The 20,633-nt window shown below is 38.2% G+C and overlaps 1 protein-coding gene across 1 annotated transcript in view; it reads right to left on the minus strand.

Moving 5' to 3' along the window:
- Positions 1 to 20,633, minus strand: part of Apoltp (Apolipoprotein lipid transfer particle) — a 2,496,658-nt gene that overhangs the window by 1,848,308 nt on the left and 627,717 nt on the right. Inside the window, exon 9 of the mRNA XM_089596186.1 lies at positions 9,135 to 9,276. Coding sequence (XP_089452312.1) covers positions 9,135 to 9,276 — 142 coding nt within the window. The remainder of the gene's footprint in view (positions 1 to 9,134; positions 9,277 to 20,633) is intronic.

Here is a 20,633-nt window from a genome sequence, read left to right on the forward strand (position 1 = left end):
ATCGAAAGAGTAATTCAAAGCGCTGGTTTTTGTCAAAATTTCTCCATGCATTTGGCATTTCAGGAACATTACATTCCCCGCATATCAATCAGGGTGCTGATCCTCAGGTGGTTGCCCATAATTCTAGGTCTGCGTATTTCTCTGGTATGAGACAGATGGTTGATTTGGAGAAAGCGATGCGGCCTCGTTTGTGAACGTTACAGGTTGAAATGCAGTCGTGATAGATGGTGGTTGCTTAGTCTGCTGGGAATTTAAGATGTAATCGTCAGAGGACTACGGACTCAGTCTCTCAGAGATCAAATCTCGTACTGCATCAAAGGTACTCGAATGAGAAGAAGACAAACCACGACCACTTTGGTAATCCGCTTCACTTTGGCTCCCTCTCTTCATATCACAACGATAGGTGCAAGTACAACAGTCCGTATTGCCACGAGACTCAGAACGTGCTGGTATACAACCTGGATGAAACGTAGTGTGGCAACCAGAGCATTTTCAGATGACAGTAGCCATACCACGATGGCACTTCTTACACTTACTTGGCATACTACTAACTAGCGGATGGGATCCAACACATAAAAACTTGCAGATCTGTTTAGCAATGTACTTCCGTGACTTTTATTAACACGCATAATCAGTATATACTATTGTAAGGTAGTAATGCAAAAGCAGTATCAACTTATTGCTATGTTTGACTGAGCTATCCACTATACACATATCTTCATGCAATAAGAACAGATAGGTAAGTATGTGCACACTTGTATAGAATAAGTTACTATTATTTACAGTATAAAAGTAAAAAGGATAAAATAAGTAAGATGGTTGAAGGGTAAAAACAAAAGCACGCACTTGTGTCAGACAATTTACGATAATTTACAGCAAAAAAGTAACGTGGATGGAACAAGTTAAATAAGTAAAAAGGACGTAGTACAAATAATCTCTCTGCTTTATTAAAATACCTAATAAAAACTGCAGCATATGTACTAAAGTATAGGGTGTAATTTTATCATAGCATCTTTAATCAACGTTACTTACACACCTCCTATAATTATCTACGATCGGTATTTCAGTTGCACTTAACCAATGGTAAAACAGTCCAACACCAACCGATTGTACCGATGAGCAAGCTCTCCAAGAAGGAGACAATGCAAGGAATCCTGGTGAAGTCTGCCAGGAAAAATTCTAGAAGCTCCTGTATTGGAGCACGCAGGAATGTTAGCTTCTAGGAACAGCAATGTCATGGTTGCCAGGGCTCGTCAATACACTTCACATTAAACTTTCAGTGGGCCATGTGTTTACTTTATAACTCGTACTTACAGCATAGTATCCGTCACACACATCTCTTCCAGGTAATGATCCCCATGAACAGATGACCTGCAAGTCCTCTCGCATTCTGGCTACCTCCTGGAGATGACAGGGAACAGTAGCAGGAGCACCAAGGACAGCTATCTATCAGCACGGAATAGGACGCGTCGTAGCAGCAATAATATCGAAACCATCCCCCAGAAAGCACATAACGCCGTGTAAGCAAGGCGTGGGCTTACCTGATATCTGGCGTGGACTCACCTACAAGTTGACTCCATCAGGAGGAATCAACAAGATTCTTGTACCAAAATACAAGGAGCGCTAAAAAAATACGTATGAGCGGGTATGCACCACACACACAGAGATAGCGAAAGAGAGAGTGAGAAAGAGAGAGATAGTAAGAGAGAGAAAGAGTGTTTAGAGTGTTTAGAATTTATTATGCCTCGGGGAAGATCCTTATCTGGCCAAAATTGAGTTACATGGTTCTAGGCGAAATTTAAAAACTATGGCTTAAGAAATAGAGTAAGAAAAGTAGTTTAAACTACGTACAATACAGTAATTTATTGCTATGAAAAAACTAGTAAAGTACTATATGGCTAAATGTTTACAATAGATGGGCTGATTTACGACCAAAAGAGAAAATAAAAAAAAAGGGCTATGTGTATAGTTGAGATGGCTAAGGATGGCTGATGAGATGAGGTAAAGAGGGCTGTGGATAAGACGAGTGAGAGTGAAATGCAGAGATAACGAGAAGGTGCTAGTAGGATATGAAAATGACGCGTGACATTGTTGGTGAATATAAGGCTCGATGACGCCTGGCAAGGTAGAGCTGAAATGAGTGGGTGAACGAGGAGAATGGAGGACAATAGGCAGAGTTTGCAGAGTAAAAAGATATAGGGTGATGGCAGCTAAAAGATAAGATGAAGAGTGATTAGATTTCTCAAACTCCACTCACTCCACCCACTCCCCTTACAGGGCCGCCCACACTGCTAGGAAACCCTTATATGGGGCCATCATTGGTGGGCTGTGCTATACCCTCGCGCTCTGCACGCTCGTTCCGCTCTTTCCAGTCTCGCTGAAGTAGGATTTCGTGAAGCATGGTTTTGAAGGATTGATAGGTGTAACCGGCAAGGTTGATGGGGGCGAGAAAGTTCATGAGATCAGAAGCTTGGATGAAAAAGGCGTCGTCGCGTGCTCGGGTACGGGAAGGGGGAACTATGAGGACAGGGTGAGGATGGCGCAGGGTACGTTGGTAAGAGGTTGTTGGAGGAACATGGCGGAAACGATTTGCGAGAAAGGGTGGGCATTGATGGCGGATGATGTTGAACGCGAGATACCCCAGATAGTACTCACGTCTACACCGAGCCGAGAGCCAGCCCAGGCCCAATCGCCATGGCATGACGTGTGCCGTGCGATGTATAGTATCAATCACAAAACGGACACAAGTGTTGATGGCCTTTTGCATTTTTAAGTTGCGAGTGGCATCAAGTCCAAAGAAGACCGACGAGGCATAGTCCATGTGAGGGAAAACTAGGGTCTCGACCAGCGATTTACGCACACCACGCGATAGGGCATGCCTACGGAATCTGAGAGAGCGCAATGTGTGATGTACTCGCTGGTTGATTTTATTTATTTGAGAGGTCCAATGGAGAGTGGGTGTGAAGATAACGCCCAAATTCGACGCGCTTTGGATGAAGAGAATTTTAATGCCATGGATGTGTATGGGGATGAGTGATGCCGGATCAAGTCGAGAAGTGTAGGCAAGGCTACCTAGAATCATGGCCTTGGACTTCACTGGGTTCAGCTGAAGGTCGTCGCGGTGGGCCCAGGATGCGACAGCCTCAAGTTCACGATTTAGGCGATCTATGCCTTGGTTAATGGAGGCGAATGGGCAGTGTAAGTAGATCTGTGTGTCATCGGCGTGGATCATGTGGTTGGAGTGGATAACGGAGGCGGGAAGGTCGTTGATGTAAAGTGAGAAAAGGAGAGGGCCAAGGACGCTTCCCTGGGGGACGCCCGCTGGAACTAGGCGCCAGTTGGAGACGGCCTCCCCAGCTCCCCCCCCCCCAATAGCCTGATGATGATTAAGAAGGTAGCTGTGAAGAAGGGTTAGGGCACTATTGGTGAGGTTAAGGTGTTTGAGTTTTTTGAGTAGTTTTAGATGGAGCACCGTGTCAAAGGCTTTTGAGAAGCCAAGGAGGACTAGGATGGTCACCTCCTGACGATTTATCGCCTCTCGTATATCCTCAGTCACGCCTAGGAGAGCAGACTGAGTGCTGTACCCCTTCCTGAAGCCTGATTGACGGGGGTCTAGTAAATTAAAGTTTGAGATATGTTCTGAGAGTTGACGGAAGAGGATGCGTTCAAAAATTTTAGAGATTTCACAAAGAGAGGCTATGGGGCGGGTATCGGAAGGTGAAGAGAGTTGTCCTACCTTGGTCAGAGGGAGGTGGAGGGCCCTCTTCCATATGGTGGGAAAATGGAAATGCTGTATGAGACTATTGAATAGGAAGGTGAGAGATGGTAGAATGACTAGAAGCGCGAGGCGAAGCATTTCGTTGGTAAGACCATCATGACCTGTTGCCTTTGATGTGGATGAGAGGATTGCTTGCTGAATTTCGTTTGATGATGTGGGTGTATAGCTAAATGGGGGCGCGGGGAGATTAAGTTGTGAGGTGCTATTGTGTAGTGAGTTGAGATCATCTGTGGTGAGCGGCGATTGTGGGGATGAGCCCAATGCGTAGGTGTCAAGGAGTGTGTCTGGTAAGAAGAACTGTGTAGGTGTGGGAAGTGAGGTGCTGGTGAAATTTAGATTACAAAGAGCAGACCATTTGTCTTTGGTATTGGAAGATGAGTCAATGAGATGAGCAAAGTAAGAATTTTTGGCGTCGGATAGGCTATTCGAAACTTTGCTGCGAAGGAGGCGATAATGATCAATGTTGGGGAATAATTCCGAGTGCCTGGCGTTACGATAAGCTCGATCCTGAGCCAACATCAGTTCTCTGATTTGAGGAGTGAAACAGGGCTTTTTACGAGATGACAGGGTGATTTGTTTGATCGGGGCAAGATTGGCAAAGGCATCTAACAAAATCGTCGAGAACTGGGATATGAGGGTGTCTAGCGACTGCGGATTTACGGAGGTGATGGATGTAGTGAGGGATGAGAGAGAAACAGAGATATGTGAAGAGAGTAATTCAGTGTTGATGTGTTTGAGGTTGCGTGATGGGATGATTTTAGTGATGCGTGGGACCTGCATGAAGTAAAGGGTGACTTCAATCCAGTCATGACTGGTACTGAAGGGTGCGGCAGACTGTTGATAGTGAATGAGTGCAGTGGAGTCTTATGATAAATAAGTCGATCCAGGTATGAGATAGGTTGTTGCGATAGAAGGCGTGGTGAGTTGTCTTGGGGGGAACTAAATATAGTCAATTTTTGGTGATCTTGCTGGCAAAAAACTGAGATGAAAATGATGAGGTAAGCATGTTAATATTAAAGTCGCCCGTGATGATGATGTTTGAGTAGGCAGGTAGATGTTCTGAGAGGGTGTCGAAGAACTGGTGAAGGAGGGTGGCAGAGGGTCGACGGTAGACTATTGCCAATAAGGCTTTGTTTAATGCTGTAAAAATTTCAAGGATTAGGAATTCAGGCGTGTTGTCGAAGTCGGAGTCTGAGCTTGCAAGGATGGTGGTTTTAAACGAATCTCGTATGTAGGCACCAACACCATTTTTTCCCGGCCCTATCAACGCGAAACAGAGAATACCCCTGGAGACTAACTACTGAGTCCAAAGTGTCCTGTGTAAGAAAGATTTTGGTGATGGCAATGATGTCGGGGGATCTATCGACCGCTAGGAGTTCAAGTTGCGCATCATGTGGATGATTTAGTCAATTTATGTTTGTATGAATGATAGTGATAGAGTTTGCGGTTTGAGAATGAGAACTGAGGTTGGTGGGATAAGGTGATGCTAGTCATGGGCACGGTTGGGGGGTCTGTGGCGAAAGGCGAGCCAGGTCATCCTCTGAGAGAATGGGTATAAGGTCAGCAGTTAAATTTGGTCGCATATAGACCTGTAAGTCTCGGACTACTGGAGGCAGGTAGTTAAGACGACACTGTGCCTCTCTGGCTTTAAGTAGAATCTGGTGCAGAGCCACCGGCCAAAGCGGGCAGCAAAAGATGGCGTTGTTATCGCCTGCTCCAAACAAGTCCTGGGCTTTTACGTTCCTTAGACGGTACGACTGGGAGACCACCAGGTCACGGACCCGAGTGGTAGCGAATTCAGCTACTAACAATAGTGGCTAGTTAAATCCAGTCACCATCAGGGCGATGGCACTGGTGGCTTCGGTGGTTGTGGCTTTCCCAGTCCATGGCCGTATCCGGACAATAAGGTTGGCGCAGTCATGCAGACCGATGGCAGCAAGTATCTTGGTCACAAGTAGGCGATATTGTTCAGGCGGGGAGGAAGGGAGACCAATGAAGTGAATCTCCATCGGATCTGTCACTGTAAGCCTAGTTTCAAGGGCACTGTGGCGTGAGTCATAATTGCCCAGCCTGGTCATGAGTTCGCGGTTGTTGTCTGTATAGATATTGAAAAAACTGCTAAACCAGTCCGGGGTGTCCCGCGGTAACTGATTCGATGCAGAGGCAGTAAGTGATGAAGCATTAGTTGGAGTGATGGGCATTTGTGTGATGTTAGATGAGCGGGCATCTGAGGTGAGAGATGAATCGCGATGGGTTGCAGGGCTTGAAAAATGAATGGTCTTGGGTGCTTTCGAGGTTTGAGATGATAGAGGGAAGGGAGGCGAGATGTGATGTTTGGTTGCTGAGGTTGGGAAAATGGATCTTGTTGTGAGGGTGGTGGAGAACGAGGCTATAGAGGAAGTGATGGGTATGTCTGCTATTGCCGGGGAGTATGAGACGAGTAGAAATTGTTGGGAGATGCAGCAGCTTGGACGCTTGTTGCTTGAAACGTTGGGTAATGCTGGACAGAACTAATGGAACGGACTCGTACACTGTGTGCAGACAGCCCTGGTGTGAGTTCCTTAAATGGGTAAGTTACAGATGTTACAATATAAGCATGTACCAGGCATTTAAGCATGCATAAATAATACAAAAATAGGATTAAGCAGTGCAGCAGGGAACTACGTGTAAGATCGCCGTCTGTCACACTGAGAGTTAATATGTGCGGCTAAGCAGAGCACACAACAGGGTAGAGCTCCAAGCAGCAGACGGCAGCAACAGTATGCGGGTTTAACAGTTTGGCAGATAGCAAGTAGCAGTAGACAGCAAGTAGCTATGGACAGCAAATAGCAGACCGCAAGTAGTGGTATACAATGGTGCGGGCTGTTGGGCATGAGGAGTATACAGTCCAGATATCTAGAGCGTGCGATTATCGCAGGTGCAGGCGCCGTGCGTTCGGCTGTGGTAATAATCAGCAAGTCAGTGGTTGCTGATTGGAGATCGGATATTGCAATGATTGAACCAATTAGCCAGCCCAAGAAGCCAAGACCTGCGTGGGGCTGCCAAGAAATGATGGGAGAAGACAACCCAATCTCCTAACGTCTACGTTGCAGATTCGGGCTTACTGTGGCTCAAATAATGAATAATGGCCTCTAGTTTTCACTCAAATTGTCGCTCGAGCCTACCAGTAAGCGAATCTGCAACAAAAGCAATAAAGCGGACGGCAGTAAAAAGTGAAAAGCACTGACCTGTGAGAGCACATTAAAGACGCGTGTAGTCGCAACGCGCCCGTCAGAGGAGAGCTAGTAAGAGAGAGAGAGAGAGAGAAAGTAAACGTATGCACTACGTTTGTTGTAACTCTATACTAAAAAAATAAATTAATACAAACACACGTACTCCAGGATAATTTTTGCATTTAAAATTACCACGATGACGTGTTCGAGTACAGCAGCAGTAGCAATGAAATGTAGTGGCGACTACACACTCCACGAACATCATGAAATGAATGTAAGCATTACACCTGTAATAACTAAAATTAACGTTCAATGGCAGTACTATCATGTATTTTTTTTTTTATAGGAAGAAAAAAGAAAAAAAAAAGTTTTGGCATTTTGGATAATGTCCCGTCTCTCATCAAGTACAAAAAACTCTGACTCTTACAAAGGAGATGTAAGATCGTAATTCCTTTTTGTTGTTTAATGAATACAATAATATGACAGTTTCACCATTGAACTGTGCCAATGATACTCAAGAGCAGCATCGACAACGCTTGCAACAGTACAACAGCAATACACACATTTGACTGCAGTATTAAGATAATCCATGAAGGCAACGTCACTGATATCTGAGAGCAGCGCCGACAACACTAATAGCAATACAGGGCATACTTGAAATTGCTGTGCAAGAACAGCACCTATGCGCTATTTGCTGCTACACCACAACAATGTGTGCACTAAAGAGTGGAGGTAGTACGGTAATGGGGTTTTTAACCTAGTGGAATTTGTGGCTGCTAGGCTAAGAAACTACTAGATTAGAATCGTTGTAGCTGACATAGTAATGTGTGCTGAAGATCTATCTTGTCAAACTTTAAGGTGTATTTTTCGCATGCCCTTGGCGAGCACTTTTCATAAGCATAAGGTTAAACTTCCTTATTTTACCCATTTCCTATTATTGATAAATACTAGTATATAAGAGTTTAATACTGCGCCTCTTATAATATGTATTCAAAAGGAGCTTGAAGAGTTTTGACCAGGTACAAATTGGCTGTTTCCAAAATACTTACAAGCTACTTGTCTGTTACAAAAATTGTTTTAATATAGTTAAGCCCTTACAGTATCGTTATCTGTACTATCGGCAACGAAAAGATTAAGATTAAGATGCATGACTTATTCTAAAATATTATGAATTGAGAATGCAAACTATACAGATTTGGTATTTGCATCCTATAAGTCAAAGTATTTTGATTTTTTCTACTTTCTGTTCCATCCCCAAACGAGTATTAAGTTACACATATCTCTAATACTTGTATAAAGTGTACATAATATTTCTTATTCAGTGCTAAATAGTGACTGTATTTCTCAATTATCTGTAAATTTTTTTATTTCCACAAATGCCTGCATAGTGCCACGTGAGTGTAAAATTTCCATTAGTGGACTTTACACAACTGTCAGTTTAATTTGCCTTTTGACCATAGTGAGACTTAGTATTAAGAGGATTACATGAGTCGACCGTATCATTCGACAGTAAGCTCCCTTTCATTTTATTTGGATTTAACTACTGTATCACACGCAGCTACTTTTAGCTTATTAAAGAAATTCTACTAGATTGAATAAATTACTAGATAGCACTTTTCGATACGATATTTAACGTACAGCGTAAATTTAGATGAAGTCGTAATTTTTCTAAGCCATAAAGCTAATCTATGCTTTGACTTATCTCACCTTCGACCGTTGTCGAAATCCCAATAGCACTTTTTAAAAAGAAAGCGGAAACTTCCATAATTGTTTTTTTATTTATGAAATATTTTTATAGATTGTAAACATTTTGTAGACATATTTTTTTACTACGGTTTATCCTTTTAGAAAACTCATCATTGAAAAATTGACTTTCGACTCTATACGGGAAATCTCATTACTAAACAAAGAATTTTTTCATGTCACAAGAATTTAAAGTATGTAGTTCACACAACGTAAGGCTTAGTAATATTTGACTTAAACGTTTTTTTGAGCAAAACATATCAAACCTCACACTTTATTTTTCTTCTATTTCCAGTGAAACGTACATTGTCTACAATTATTATAAAAAAAAATTTTACGTTGATTCTAAGCAATGCATTGATTGAAAATAAAAAGCTTATTCAAAAAATAAATCTTGATACCTTGGGCTAGTAAAGAGTTTCTTTTTGACTTAAGCATCAAAGTAACATTTCTGCGGTAAGCATCAAAAGTAAGAGTAGCACTCATTTCCCTTTGAGTTTTAGATCCTGGAGTATCAAAAGCCAATCGAATCATACTGTTATTCTGAAAACAATTTTACGCTTAGGTTAAAAACATATATTATTTTTTATCTACTACAGTAAAAATAATAATTGGAAAAATAAAAAAGATGTATGGTTTCTACTGCTAGTTTGAAATAATGTCTTACGAATCCAACTTACTGCTTTAGAGAAAAAGCTTTGAGAAAAGAGTTTTGTCTTATATATTTATATTTTTGTTTAATAATTAACTTGAAGCAATAATTATATACTTGAAGAAGATTAAAGAAAAATTTTTTTCATTACTGCACAATAAGTAAAAAAAAATTTGATAACTACTCAGCATGATTTGTATTTTACAAATTTTAATCTGGAAAAAAATCCTATTATTTCGTATTGATGATTTACCAACATAATAAAGATATAATCCAATTTAAACTACTTACTTTAAGTAGTATAGTTATGTATCAGATAGTTTTGAATATTAAAATGACAATATAAATAATAAATGAAGGTAACAAGATATTTTCATTAAAAATTTTTTTTATAACTTAAAAGAGCGTCATAATATTTATATTATTAATAATTAAAGGGCAGTTCAGAAATAGTTTAAATTTTCTACCTTACTAATAAAGTTACTTTGAATGTGTAGCTTTGAAAAATTATTTATATCACAGTTAGCAGTTCAATCAAAAACACAAAAGTAGACGCATATTCTTGAAATCTCACTAATATACGAAGCAAAGTCGCTAAAACCGCTGTAATTACTAACTACGAAAACTAGTTAACCGGATCTCTGAAATTTTGCATACCAATACTGTACACTTCCTGGATGGTTTCAGTATTGTTCTTATCTTGAAGAAATCAATAACAAAAGCAATAAATAAGTTTAAAAATTTGCAAAACTACGCCAGTTTTGCTCTTTAGTTCAGTTGAATCCACTAGGTGGCATCGAAGGAAAATTGAAACAACCTGCAATTGAATTAAATAAGTGTGGTTATAGTAGGCCCTAGCAACGTATCGCTTACACAGTTAATTACCAACAGTTTATGAAACTTAGAGCTATGAGTAGTGCAGCTGAATATTCCAGCTACCGACGACACCGTCCTCTAATGGACACGTGACTTACGTCGAGCTCCATCCTGATTCACCATGATTAACGAGTAGCCACTAATACTAAGGCATTTTGAAAGCTCATATCTCCGGCAAAATACCAGAAGACATCTAGCCAGAGCACACTCTGCTCTAGTAATTTGGGGTCTTATGGCCATTTTTGTAACTGCCCTGGTGCTGCTACCAGAGCAGACGATATTACAACAGCAAAGACCCTGAGTTCAGGCAGCTCCAACACAGCCTACACAGCCAGCTTTTAATTATCCAGAATAACAATAAGAAATGGCTAAGATTATCTCTACTGGTATTTTTCAGGGCTATCATAAGTATTTACATTCCCTGCTCAAACATTAATTTCATCGGTTCTTCTTAGGGCCGCCTAACGTTCAACTGACTTGCCAACGAATACATGTTTACTACCATTTCTGGCAACGATTTATTGACTAAAAGACTGTATGGAGCTGGCCACTATTCAATCAAGTCAGTTATTCATGGACAGACGTGACGGGCTGACTTGTTCGTCGCAAGGCTGGGAACCTTGGTGACCGACGACCGTACATTACATTACTATCTTGAAACTATAAACATTTAACCATAAATGACCAATGCTCTTCGAGGTCTGCACTGCATGAACCTTATAGCTATTAAGGAAAAATAAACTTTAGCAAACCGAACGGTCTCCAACAGGTAAGCATCACGAACCAATCTCCCTACTTTAGATCACCAAAATAACTGAGTCTATAAAAAAAGAAGGTGCTTCAGACACTAATGGCTCCAGCGCAACACCAGGAGACGTTGGTTGAGAGCTCTGCAACTAGCTCTAATGCTCTAGACGTTGTAGTTTTCCTCACGATCAGTCTGGAGCTACAACAGCAGGCCAGAAAAGATCACCCTAAGGAATTCAGGCAGTCATATTTGCTGGAAACTTCAATCAAGAGAGAGTTTAGCTCATCGGTCCTTTTTAGGGACATCGGACGATGGACTACCTTGCCAACAAATACATTAGAACCTAAGAAAGTTTGCAGAAGACAGTATTTAGGGCTGACAAAAGTTTTAACTATGCCTATAGTCATTAGAGAGCAAATCAGAAGGGAAACTTCAAATGCTTTAATTGTTTAAAATTTTTGGCATCAAGAAACTGACGCAGAACATTCATTAAAATTGAAACAACACCGTCAAATACACCAAATAAAGAATCCATGACGTGAAAAATTACATTTCCATTATAACCCTAAAAGTAAACATTTAAATATTCTAGATTTCTAAACAGGTTAAGTAATGTATACTTGTATTCGTTGCAGCAATAACAAATGGAGAGATAAAGCTCCATGACTTAGTTGCTTTGGTCACAAGGTTGTAAGATTGAAAAAATAATTTCTTAGTGTTATATTTTTTTTCTGTTTTAAATATTTATAAGTTTAATAAATAGCCTTTTTTATGTAGAGCCAGCAATTATTTCATGGCTTAGGGAATCCACGAAACTTCTGAGCATAATTATATTTTTTTCACTTTTTACACATTATTATTTGACAAAATAAGTTGAATGGATTCCAACGAAGTATGCCTTTAACAAAAAGATTTTTGTTTCGAGAAGTATCAGAAATAGATGTAAAATTTTAACTAAAAAAATTTTATATTAGGTGTCAACACACTTTGATGTTCTATTCAGTGAGACTCGGGTGACGGGGGGGGGGGTCTAGGCAAATAATACATGAAGCTCACATTTACCAAGACTAATTAAGAATTCTTGGCAAAAAATGAGAAATCAGATGTTTGACTGATAACGTGAGATCTCATTTTTCACTTACCTTTTTTATATTTTTATGCATCTTAAAAAATCAAGCTATATTTATTCTTGTAGATAAAAAATGTACGTCTATTCTTATTTTTCAAAAATCGAATCCAGTAAATAACAGACGCAAATAACATAACCTATCAGAGTTAGACATAAGATATCACTTTGCCTAAATGAGTTCCCTTCTTTACCCAATGACAGATATTTTACTAAGCTTACAACATTGAACATTTAACTGATTTAAAATATATCCATTGTAGGAAAATTGTCACTGTATATTCCTGAATCCACAAGGAATAAATATTGCTTGATTTTGGCAAGATTCTTTAAAATTTCAAGGATAAAAGTAAAAAATTAGATTACTTTTTTTTAACTAAAAATATCTGATTCTTCACTTGCCACTTTGGATCCTCAATAAGGTTTGCCACATGTGGGCTTGATTTCTTTAGTGAAGTGTCAAGAATATATGTTTACTTTTTTTTTCTCATAAAACAGCTAGCTGCTGAATAAACAATGTTATAAAGCTGTACAATTAAAAGTAACCTTATCGATAAGATACGAAGCCTTAACTGTCTCCAAACGGTCCATAAGGAATGGACAACCTTTTAAAAATATGTCTTACCCTTCTACGTTCAATCCAAATGTCAAGAATTTTAAGGAGTGTTGTTCTTGTACGTTACTTTCTTCCTCTTTTAAACTTAGAAATGTTAAATTAAAACGTTCTGTTTGGATCTAAAAAAAGTAACTAAAAGAAATGTGATTATGAAATCATTTTCTTATTTTCGTATTTATTATTTTATTTTGACTTTCACTTTTATTCATTACCATATTTTTTGACTCTGCAGATACAAAAGTAATGCTGAGTTTAAACGATTTTGCTTACCATTTTAAATAATTTTGCAAATCTCTCTAGAACTTGGTTGCGATCAACAGTTTAAGGTGTTAATACAGAACATGTTAGAAAATCTGTTATAATAATTAATACGCCTTGTTTAATCATTTTTTTATTTACTAGGTGCCATCAAAACAAGAAAATTTATTAAATTTTCGATTAATAATCAGGTTATATAATTTTAACTTGCAAAAAAATGATCTATTAACAAAGCTCTTTAAGTTTAAAAATTGAAATATTTTAATTCTTGTATTTGAAACCTGTTTTCCAGAAATCGTAACCCTGGAACCCTTAGAAATTATAATACTGATCATCTTTCTAAACGTTTAAAATTATGACTGTTGCTTCTACCCTTCATGTATGCTTATTCCCTGAGATTTCTTAGAGAACTTTTAAAGACAAAATGTTGTGTCAGAAATGTTATAGTTTGGTTTGATATGTTGATTAAAAAAAAAAACAATAATAATAATAAACAATTCTCGGTGAGACATAAAAACTTATTGACTTTCTCATTTTTCTACCTACCATGAATTAGTTGTCAGATCAACATTATTGTCAATGTTAAAGATAATCAAAAATAAAATTTATCATAAAAATTTTTCACCAGTACGTCAAATTATTGTGTATTGACCTTTTCCATCTAAATTGCGCTATCTAAATTTTTTTAACTTTATAGAAATGTCGCGCTTATTTTTATAGTGAAAATTGCTAGAGTGCAAAAAACTTTGTCAATTGAAATTACAAAGCAGTGAAAAAAGTTATCCGCTTTGGCCAGGAGTTGAACCTGGGCCTTCTTCTTGCTGAGAAGGCAAGAGGCCAATACATAATAATTTGACATAATACTTACCCATCGATCAATAACATTAATGTCTATGATGTCGACGTTTGACCTAAGACATGCCTAAACAGAGCAGTGGAGAAGGGTATCAGCCAAGGCTTTGGTGGCGAAGTTGGTTAACACACCTTTCCGGATGGGTTACATCATGATAAAGTACAAAAAAATATTACATCCACCTAATCACTTGTTTTAATGATATCTATTGTTTTATATGACATTTTAATTAAAAAGTGTGGACTGTTATACATGAGCTGATGCAAGTAGTTATAACAATGAGAATACAGTTAAAGAAGCATAGAATTTAATTATGTCTAAAAGGTGCCCAACTCTGATTAGCGTCTTAGCCTGTTCGCAGCTGCGAAGCTTCAGGCTAATAGTACAGTAGCTACTTACATCTCAGCTGTTGTGTTCTACACAACAGTATCTAATGTATAATACATTACATTTCTTTGCCCTAAAGAGAAGTTATAATGAAGTACTAGGCTTGCTTCCTTGATGCGTACATTAATAAATTAAGCCTTAGGAGTTTTTCTCTCATAATAAATTGATGCGATCGTAAAGGACTATATATAGCATTGCTGAAGTTCCAGAGTTCTCTGTTCTCATGCAAATTCTTAGCTCTGTATTTTCCGTTTGATCAACACTATCATGACTCCTATAAAACTTTTAGCACTATGTTTGTAGCTTGTTTAATAAGAACCTAATCTTTGAGCTCAGTTTATCTCTTTACATTTAATCTTCAGGAGTTTTGCCCTTAATCTCGGAACCAAGGAAAATTTTATCTCAATGGTGCTTAACTTCATGACTTTTTTAGTCACTCTTGGCTCTGTTTAATTATAATCTACGTTGTTAGCTGAATGACAACCATACGTGATTTAATTTTGCAATTCATTTTATAGTGAAGTAGTGGACAGTAATACATAAAAAAACTTGGTTAATGCTTGGCACAACGTCGTATTCTCATAAATTAACAATTCAAAGTTATTTTCAGTTCTCAACTCTATATTGCGTTTTCCACAGCACCACTAGACTCAGGATGATATGGTGTGGGACAAACGTGTTAAACGCTATTCTTATTAAAAAGCAGTATAAAACTTCTTAATGCAAACAAAGATCGATTATAAACAGTAACACTGTGGGCAGGCCTATAGTCATAAGAAACTCGTCTGTTAGCATTTTAATGGTTTTTTCTGTGGTAATATCGATTATCGTTCAAATATCTACCAATTATAACAACGTGTCGATGATGACCAAGCACATACAATTTTTAATCGATCCACAGAAATCTTCATGAAAATATTCACAAGTGTCTTTTGGCCAATAATGCATGTGCAATTTCCAGTGTCTTCTATTTTCTGCATAGCGAATTTCCAATATACTAGTTTTTGACAACTTTTTGACATCCGAGTCAATGTTAAGCCAGCATTTATATGAACCAGTAAGTGACTTTATTTTAACGACGTCATAGACGATAGGGTACAATTTTTTTAGGACGTTTGCCTTTAAAGACAAGGAAAATGACCTTTTGGTACCTCTTTCTAACACATCCTTTTTTGACTTCATGTTTCAACTGCTTTTTAATACATGCACTCCTCATTGACATTTTCATTGTTATGTGTTTTACATTTGCCAACTGCGACATGGGAAAGGCTATCAGTTTGGTCGTTGTGAGTTCCTTTAACTTGATTTTATTAAAAATTTGTTGTTTAATTAAAAATTCGTACTCCAACTTATGAGCTTACTCAATGTATCCCAAATAATACTTGAGTTTGTGTAAGAACAATAGAATCTTGAGTTAGCCAAACAAATAGGAAGCGTTATGGACTCAGCTATAACTACCGGTGCTAAGAGCACGCTGAAAGGCATCATCTTTTTCTCATTACAAGACAAATGGACTATGGTACACGAGTTTTGAGCAGTATTTTAGAGTTAATAAAGTACTATTAAATAAAATAGTTCCACTGCTTATAACCTTGTTTAAGAGCGTGCAGTAGCTCGGTCAGCTGGTTTGTGGGACGGTACATGGGAGACTGCAGGTTCGTTTCCTGGCCAGTACGACTCTCCCGAGCAAGTATCACTGTGAGTTTTGATACGGGCTTTTTTACTAAGCAATGCTCCTCGTTAAGGCATGGGCAACCATCTCGCAGTAAAGTGGTTCCATCACATAGATCCTTTGCTCTCGAGACTCTTACACAAATGTTGAGAAACCATTTGCAGCAAGTATTAAATAGCATAGAAAATATGAAGAATGCTGGCAAGCAGAGTAACAGAACATTCAACAGTATATATAAATTTAGAAAAATTATAAGCATATGGTGATTTAAAAGCTTATTTTAAGAATGGCTTATAAGATCACATTACATAAGGTCTCGCGAATAGATTGAAGTTCAAGACTTGCTCTTTCGAGAGTTACCAGAAAAAAAATTTTAAAAAAAAGGAGTCTTCCACAGTAACGCTTTGAACTTCAACTGTAATTTTCTCTACAAAAAAAATGTTAAAATCGAAAACCAACGGCATTTTTCAAAAAATCAGATCAAAATCTATCGATTTATCTATGTCGATGTTTTTTTAGTACCTTATCTTCCTCTGTGAGCGAGTTGAACAGAGCGTCCTCCACTGAAAAACTGCGTCACGTGTGCCTAGTGGTCGGAACTCAACGGAATTGCTCTTATAGGGGGTTTCAAGAACACCGATTGCAAATCTATTGTCAATTTTTATAAATTCAAAATAGTGAATTCCATGGGGTGGACAAAAACTCAAAAAAAACTTTTAATTTCAATAAAAAATTGTAAGCTAGGGTTGTTTAGCTTGTTGATTGCCAATATTTTATTAATTTTTAAACAATTGATTTATGTAAGGCTTTAAATTATTGAGCCCCAAACTCCTAAATTCTTTACAGACCACAGGCCTGATCAAGTGAACCACAAACTCCCAAGCCCCTAAGCCCCAGACAGGTCAAAGGCCTATTCATGTATATCGCAAAATCGAAAACCCCAAATCCCCAGACATACCGAAAGCCTGTATTCCTCAGTTAATGAATCCCAAACCTCAAAACCACAGGTAGGCACAGGCCTGTGTATTTTAATTGCAAAATCTGATACTCCTACACCCCAGACAGGCTGGAAGCCTGTGCTCCTTAATTAATAAATACCAAACCCCCAAGCCTAAGGCAGATCGTGTGCCTGTGTATTTAAACTGCAACATTCCAAACTCTCAAACGACAGGCATCCCAAACGCCTGTGTACCTTAGTTAATAAATCCCAAACTTTTCAACTTTAGGCAGGCCTATGTTTTTAAACTGCAAAATCCCAAGCCCCTAAATCCCAGATAGGTGGAAGGTCTGTGTTTCTTAATTGATAAATTCTAATTCCTTAAGCCCCAGACAAACCGTAGGTCTGTGTATTTAAACCACAAAGTCCAAAACCCCAAAACCCCTGACAGGCCAGAGGCATGTGCATGTACACCGCAAAATTCTGTATTCCTAAATTCCAAACAGGCCAAGAGCCAGTGTTTTTGATCTATGAGGCCCATAAACCCTAACCCATAAACTATGTTCTTACATTACAATACCCCAAACCTTTCAACAACATACAAGCCAATGGCCTTTAACTATAAGCTGGAAAACTCCAAACATCTGAACCACAGACAAGCCGTTGATACGTGGTTTATAACCGCACAGTGTGGGACCCCTACATCTAACACAGGCCAATGGTTTGTCATTAAAACTGTACACCTCTCAAACTACAGATAGAGGAAAAGTCTATTATTATAGTACACTTGAAAAGAGATCTTACAGTTTTTTTCGTTTTTTCAGTACTTATAGTATTTGTTTTCTGCATAAGGTTTTTTACTTATTTATTCATTTGTCAACAGAAATGACTTACCTTTTATAAAAATAATGACAGAGAAAAATTAGTAAAAGCACCAAATAAACCAGTGATATAATACATTTTTCTTTAGAACAGGCCTCAATACGTTCAAAGAATCACATTTACTGTAGAAGTGGAAGAATTAATTTATTTTCGCACTCAATAAACAGTTAACACTTATGCAATACAAGACTAGACAGAATTCTGACTTCTATTTTGCTCAATGAATCTGCGATGATCACATAAGTAATAATACACTTCATTTTAAAAAACGTACCTTGTAATATATTAATATTTTTCATTACTTGTATGTATCTGATTTCATTCTTATATATAATTTGTATGTTACATTATGCGAAAATTGTTACTCATTATGATAAAATAACTTGTTCTATGATTTACAATAGTGATGATCCTCAAAAAGGTGAATTAAACTTGATATTTTTTGCACCATGAGTACGTTATAATATCCCTTTACCTCATATTTCGCATTGTCCATACTCAGAATTAAAACAAAATTCTCTCAGGTTAGGTCCTTTCTCTGACCGATCTTTACTGTGATCTGCTGCATATCAAGCATACAAGAAAGATTTTTTAAATCAAGGAGTTGGCAGTTGGTTATGCGTGAGTAATTGCATTTTAATTACGTTGTTTCTACTGCCTAAGTTAACAGCTTCGTTTAACAGCAGGAGAGTATCTTGAAAAATACGTATAAATTTTTTCGTATACGGTAGGCATACACATTAAGTGGTTGGAGTTTACCTGTCGTATCTTCAGAAATTTGTAACAGTATGAAAGTACTTGATGCTGGTGTTACGTAGAAAATTGCATTTTTGCCGTGACCTCTTTAGTATTCTAACAATAACGCTTGTTGCAGTTGTTTTCTAAAAAAATACATTTTTGGTCAAAATTTTAAAATGTTTTAAAAACACTTTTTTTTAAAACAAAATTTTAAAACACTTTTTCAGCTTTAAATAAATGACGTTTTATGAGTTCCCTATTTATTTCTTGCAAAACTAACAGAATTGGCGACATAAGTTATCCTTTAAATGATACGACTGGTTGAATCGTGTAAGAATCAAGTGAAAATACTGGAAGAATTCTCGCTCACCTTTCTGGGGGGAGCTGTAGCGTAAGGGTTCTTGCTTACCTAGGGGGGGGGGGAACTGTAGTGCGAGGGTATGGGATTCGATTTTTCCAAGTTAGACCTGAGGTAAGTCTAGCTCAGTGGTATGCTAACACCTTTTTTGGGGTCTCTGCGTCCTTGTAAGCATAGTGGTATTGCCTAATACCCACTGCTAAACGGCAGTAATGTTGAAAGACATCTACTGCTTAAAAAACGCGAAGTGTGGAGAGAGCCACGTTAGCACATAGTGTTGGAGGTATGTACAGTGTACTTCTTCGTACCTCCAAAAGAACTATATTTCCCAGACTAGCTTTGAAACGGGACGCTTTGACCACTTAACTATACGCATGAAAATTTACACATGTGTACGCGCATGTATGAGTGCTTACGCTCATCCGAGTGATCATATACGTAGATTTCAATAAAATATAACAAACAAGCCTTTAATTCAACCATGCACTTTCTGCACAGCTCTATAAACGTTACAGTAGAAAACTGCGTTATCACAAGTTACGCCCTAGGAATGTAAGCAATACTTTTCTAAATAAGACCGCTTTTCAAATGACCATGGCTTGTTTTCCTTTTTGAACTGTATTTACAAATACTTTGACAGTCATACAGCTGTCAACATACCTAACATATGCTATGAATAAAAAAGTATGAATTCGAATGTGTCTTGGAGAAAAACTTTCAGTTGACAAAATGCTTCCACTCGAGAAAGCAGTGGAGCCTAAAACTACAGAAAATGATCTTGAATCCGCCACTGAAAGTGTGGTTGTGGCCGTGATAGATGAGAATTTTTTACAAGTTTAAAATTTTCAACGAAGACAAACGTTCTCCTTCGACAAAAGTATATCCAATGCAGTGATGACGTGTTATTTTGGCCAAATTATGATAAATATTATTAAGTTGGAAAATGGGCTTTTTGAATATGTCTCCATGCCTTCTGGCCTTTAGAATGCTTCCCAGTCTTTTTAACGTTACATAGCTAGCGCTCTCAGTGACTTAGGCTTTGTCTTCATCTACCTTAACGACATTCTTGTATTTTTCTTTATTTCTGAGAAGCATAAAAGTCATCTCTGTACTTTACTTGATCGCCTGAAGCATTTTGCTCTTAGACTCAATGGCCCAAAACGCGAGTTGGCCAGTCTGATATCGTTCTTTTAGACCACCTCATTGGCAAACGTCAGAGCCATTGCAAGCTTTACTAAACCTAAGACAGTAGCTCAGCTCCACAGGTTTCTGGGACTGGCAAACTTCTACAGACGCAGCCTTCCTTATGCTGCTGCAGAACCGTCTTCTCTGTGTACCTATATTCGTAGCACCAAAAAGAACGACTAGACTCTGATCTTTTGGTCTCCTTAAGCCAAACAGGCCTTTGAAAAGACCAAAACCAATCTTAGCAATGTCACACTCTCAATTTATGTGGCAGTAGATGCTCCAACGCGTCTCATCACTAATGATTCTGAATTTGATATTAACAGTGCTCTTAACCAGATTCTCAACAACTTCTGGCAGCCAGTAGCCTTCTTCTCTAAAAAGCGTTCTTCTTAAGCGTTCAGCTAAACTATGCTGTTTATGACCGAGAATTCACAGAAATTTTTTAAGGCAATCAAACATTTCAAGTATTTTTTGGAAGGCAGAAACATCAAAATTGTTAGTAATCACAAGCCTTTGATCTTTGCCTTAAATCAAAAAGCAGACAAGGCTTTCTCTAGCCATTTTTTGCGCCTGATAACAGGTTCCACCACATTTATATGGATATAGTTT

The sequence above is a fragment of the Copidosoma floridanum genome, unplaced genomic scaffold, assembly GCF_036245765.1.
Source record: "Copidosoma floridanum isolate Cflo_tuat_1 unplaced genomic scaffold, Cflo_Japanese_pri ptg000004l, whole genome shotgun sequence".
Lineage (NCBI taxonomy): Eukaryota > Metazoa > Arthropoda > Insecta > Hymenoptera > Encyrtidae > Copidosoma > Copidosoma floridanum.